The 4087-nt window shown below is 37.6% G+C and overlaps 1 protein-coding gene across 1 annotated transcript; it reads left to right on the top strand.

Annotated features, from left to right (window-relative positions):
• Positions 1-450: 450 nt before the first annotated feature.
• marveld1 (MARVEL domain containing 1) lies at positions 451-1786 on the top strand. Its single transcript, XM_053501488.1, has one exon. It carries the CDS (start codon positions 697-699, stop codon positions 1183-1185), a length of 489 nt encoding a protein of 162 aa, XP_053357463.1. The 5' UTR covers positions 451-696; the 3' UTR covers positions 1186-1786.
• The last annotated feature ends 2301 nt before the right edge of the window (positions 1787-4087 follow it).

A 4087-nucleotide genomic window follows, 5' to 3' on the forward strand; every position in this document is an offset into this window, starting at 1 on the left:
GTAGAACAAAAAAGGTAGCATCATGATTTATAAAAAGAAAAAAAAAAAAATATATATATATATATATATATAAACAGTTTCAATAAATGAGCAATTATTCAAGAAAACAATAGAGACTTTGATTGTTAAAAGTGATCTAATATGAAAAATATTTAGTCTGTTTAGTGTGGAAGGAGTTAAGAGGCAGTACTATACATTTGCTTCAAACTAACAGATAAAACCTTTAAAAATCAAACCAGTTTAATTTTCAATTTTACACATGTGACTATTAAAGGGTAAAAAAAATTGGCCGAGGCTTGATTTAAAAACATCTTGCCTTTCTTCCTTCCTGTTTCTGTGGGTGTGACTCTCAGAGTATGATGGTTAGGGTTTCAGCCAACCCTCTGCTTACTGAACCTCCTCCTCTGGTTGCTGGAAGCAAAAGAGGGGGGAGGGAGACAAAAATCTTTCAGCTCCCTCAGAGGAAACGGAAGGGACGAAACAAAAAACTAATTTCAAAACTTCAAGTCTATGCTCAAGCATTGCTGTCTGGGATCATCCTCTGCTTCCTCTGAGTCTTCTACAGACGACTTCTGGAAATTCTACTTTTAATTCTACATTTGGTTCTAACCTCCAGTTGTTTCAGTGGTTGTGGGCAATAACAAAAAAAAGCCTCCACCCCAAAGAGAAGAAAGACCGCTAATCTACCGCAAGGAGATGTCCCCCCAACCACAGGTAACAACAAATTTTAAGGAGTTTCTCAAGAGCTTTCTTGGGATTGTACGAATTCTTCAGATTCTCCTGGGAGCTGGTCTTTGGGTTACTGTCGCCACCAGCAAGTATGAGGGCTCTGTTCACTATGTCCTCTTTGTGGCAGTGTTCTTCTGGCTCCTCACACTCGCCCTCTTCTTTATCACTTTGCTGAACAAGCAGGACTTGGTCCCCATCCTAGGAGGAGAGCGTTGGTTGTTAACCAACATGATACATGACATTGCTGCTACGTTGCTTTATTGTTCCACAATTGGCATCATGATCTACAAAACGTCAAAGAACTCCTACTGCAATGTGCTACATTACAAGCACACATGCCTGTACGTCGTCTACCTCACTGGCTCTGTGTTTGCCTGCCTGACTGCTTGCGTCTACCTTGTCTCAGCCATATACGGATCCTGCAGAAAGTGCCGGGGTGAACAGACTGTGGTGTAAAAAACTAACATAGGACACTTGAGGGATGGGGGAGGGACACTTTTCATTCTTGCTAAGCGCCCTGAGAGGGAGAAAAACAGCCCTTCTCCAGGTTTCACACAGCTGGCTTATGGAAAAAAAAAGATCTTTCATTTTTCCTCTAAAGCAGAGGGTTTGATCCCCTTGTCTCAGGCTTCCAGGTTGGTTGATTGTGTATAAAGTAAATTAAAATCATGTATACCTTCAACAGCCATCAAAATATGTATTTTATTTTATGTTTCTATGTTTCTATCTATTCAACAAGTTATGCAACAGAGTTCTATGTCTTCTATTACATTTCCTGTTACAATGACAAACCAACAAGCAGTCTGATATGCCAAGTCTGTAGCGTTTTCATAAATGTTTAAAATGTTTTATAATATCAGTAAGCCATGTCTGTTTGCGACTGAACCTGCATTAGATGCATGCAGAATAATTTCATGCCAAGAATGTTACTGGCAAAATTCGCTTCTCATGCACAAAGCAACAATGTAAAATGTCTATTTACAAGTATTTATATTTCTCACAAAACAATTGTCAGTCTGAACAAATAATGAATTAAAAAGTTAATGATCACCTGAAAGTCCTCTCTGTCAGTAGTGGGTCCACCCATTAGTGATTTGGCAGTTTCCACCGTCCTGGTCAAGTCCAGATAAGGCTAAAAGACAACAGCATTCCGCAGCAACCAGATTGCCATGGTACACCAGACTGAGGCAATAATTTGATAATTTGGAAAAAAAATTAGTTTGTTTAAACTCCATATAGTCCAATGTTAATACACAGATATTCTATATGATTTTTAGGCTTAAAGGTTTGCTCTTGAACAGAGTTACAGTAAATATTGCCTCATAAGGGAACTATTGAGGAGTGTGTTATTGCAATCTCTAAATAATGAGTGCACTTCCAAAAATACATTACAAAGAAATTACATCAGGATGGGCCTTATCTAAGCAGAATTTATGTTTCCTATTTAGCTTCATTTATTTAATTCACATTCAGTTAAATAATAAAACCTTTTTGACTTGCTTACTAGGTATCATATGTACATTTCAGTGAGATGACTATCATAAAGATCTACCAAGTATAAGTTAGCATCTTAAAGGTCAGCTGCTAATTTCCTAATCGCTGGTTTTTCTAGGAAAAAAGAGGCCCAAAATAAAAAGGGATTCACACACACACACACACACACACACACACACACGCGCACACACACTATTACTGTTTTTTTATTACTTTTTTTGTATGATGTTGAACATAGGAATGTGTCAAAAGATTCCATTTTTTTCCCTCTGCTTGTTACTATGACATTGCTGAGCAATAAGCCTCTCACTAAAATTCCAGGGAAGTGGCAAGGCTGTACAATGCAGGGTCTGTTCCACACAGGGTCAGTTATAGCTTCAAACCTCTCGGAATTCACTGCGTTTTCATGCACTATGAAAAAAAGTATTTCCTCTTCTTTTTGGCCAGAATTGATCCAATTTTAAACTTGTAAGCTGCTATAGATAACAAGTAAAAACAAATTTTAAGCCAGAAAAAGAAAAAGAGCTCTTTCAGCAGTAGTTATGTTAACTGCACAAGCATTTCCTGTAAGTACCCAGACAGCTAATACATCAGTCTCAGTGTTTTGACTTGGGCAAATCCTTTATGAAACAGAACCAGTATTTGCCCTGTGTGATTCATTACAACAACAACTATAAAAAAAAACATATATTAACGTTTTCTATATTTAGATCATACAGAACTAATAGCCAATTAGAAATAATGCTTTTCTATTACTGAGGTCATTTGATGTTAATAATAATAAAATGATCTAGTTGTGGTACAACATTTATTGCAAGTTACTTTTAAGTGTTTCCTGTGTAAGTACTAAACCACCACATATTTGCACCTCCTAACTGGATATGAACAATGTGATCCACACAGCTATTGTGAAATCCCAAGATGAATATCACAGCAGTGTGCATCATACATTTGCATCGTGATAGTCTACATTTCTGCAGGACAGCTGCTGATGAATAAGCCCTCACTAGTAGCCCTCCACCCTGAGTAATAGTTTATCCGGCAGTGCTTCGATGAGATCAGAGCTGCACATGTGGACCCCGCCAAGGCAGCACTAACCACATGCTCCACACTGTGCTGAGATCCACATTCTTCCAAGTGATGCACCCTTGCACACAGTACAGGATAACATACACAGAGTTGCGAAAACAATGAACTTTAAAGGGGACCCGAGCATTAGTCGAGCCTTTTAATAGACTTTATGGTTTTATCTGGCTGAAGACTATACTTATAAGCATTCCTCGCACTCCTGCTGTGTGAGTATAAAATCAATAAGGTTTAATAATGTTTTACTGATATCTATGTTAGTGTACTATAATTCTGCAGTAGTGTTGCATTTTTCACTGCTCATAATATTATAAAGAACACAACGTTTTTATTTAAAAGCTTTCTGAGGAAAGAGGAAAATTACTTCCTGTTTCTTAGGTGCCATATTTCGGTTAAATATGGTAGAGGAAAGGACAATTTGTGGGTTGGACATTCTATTTATAATATTCTGGAAATACCAAGACTACTTATTTTTGCTGCCAGCCTAAAGCAGATGGCAGAAATGTGTTATTGATTCCAAGAACAGTTTGCCAATTGTACTTTCTGTGCAAAGTGCTATGAGAAAAGGAACTGAGCATAGATCTGTATTTGCCAACTTTCTGTTACACCAACATTCACAGTGATTTCACCTTGTTTTTCCACACTTCTAAGCACTGCCATGGGAACTTCAAACAGATGTCTGTAATTAAGTAAACAAAGGGAATCTGAATCACTAAGCTACCGGAAGGAAACTAGTAGTAGTAAAGTAGGCGTATTTGTGGAACGAATTTAAAGTTCG

This window comes from Clarias gariepinus, chromosome 8 (assembly GCF_024256425.1).
Source record: "Clarias gariepinus isolate MV-2021 ecotype Netherlands chromosome 8, CGAR_prim_01v2, whole genome shotgun sequence".
NCBI classification, from domain to species: domain Eukaryota; kingdom Metazoa; phylum Chordata; class Actinopteri; order Siluriformes; family Clariidae; genus Clarias; species Clarias gariepinus.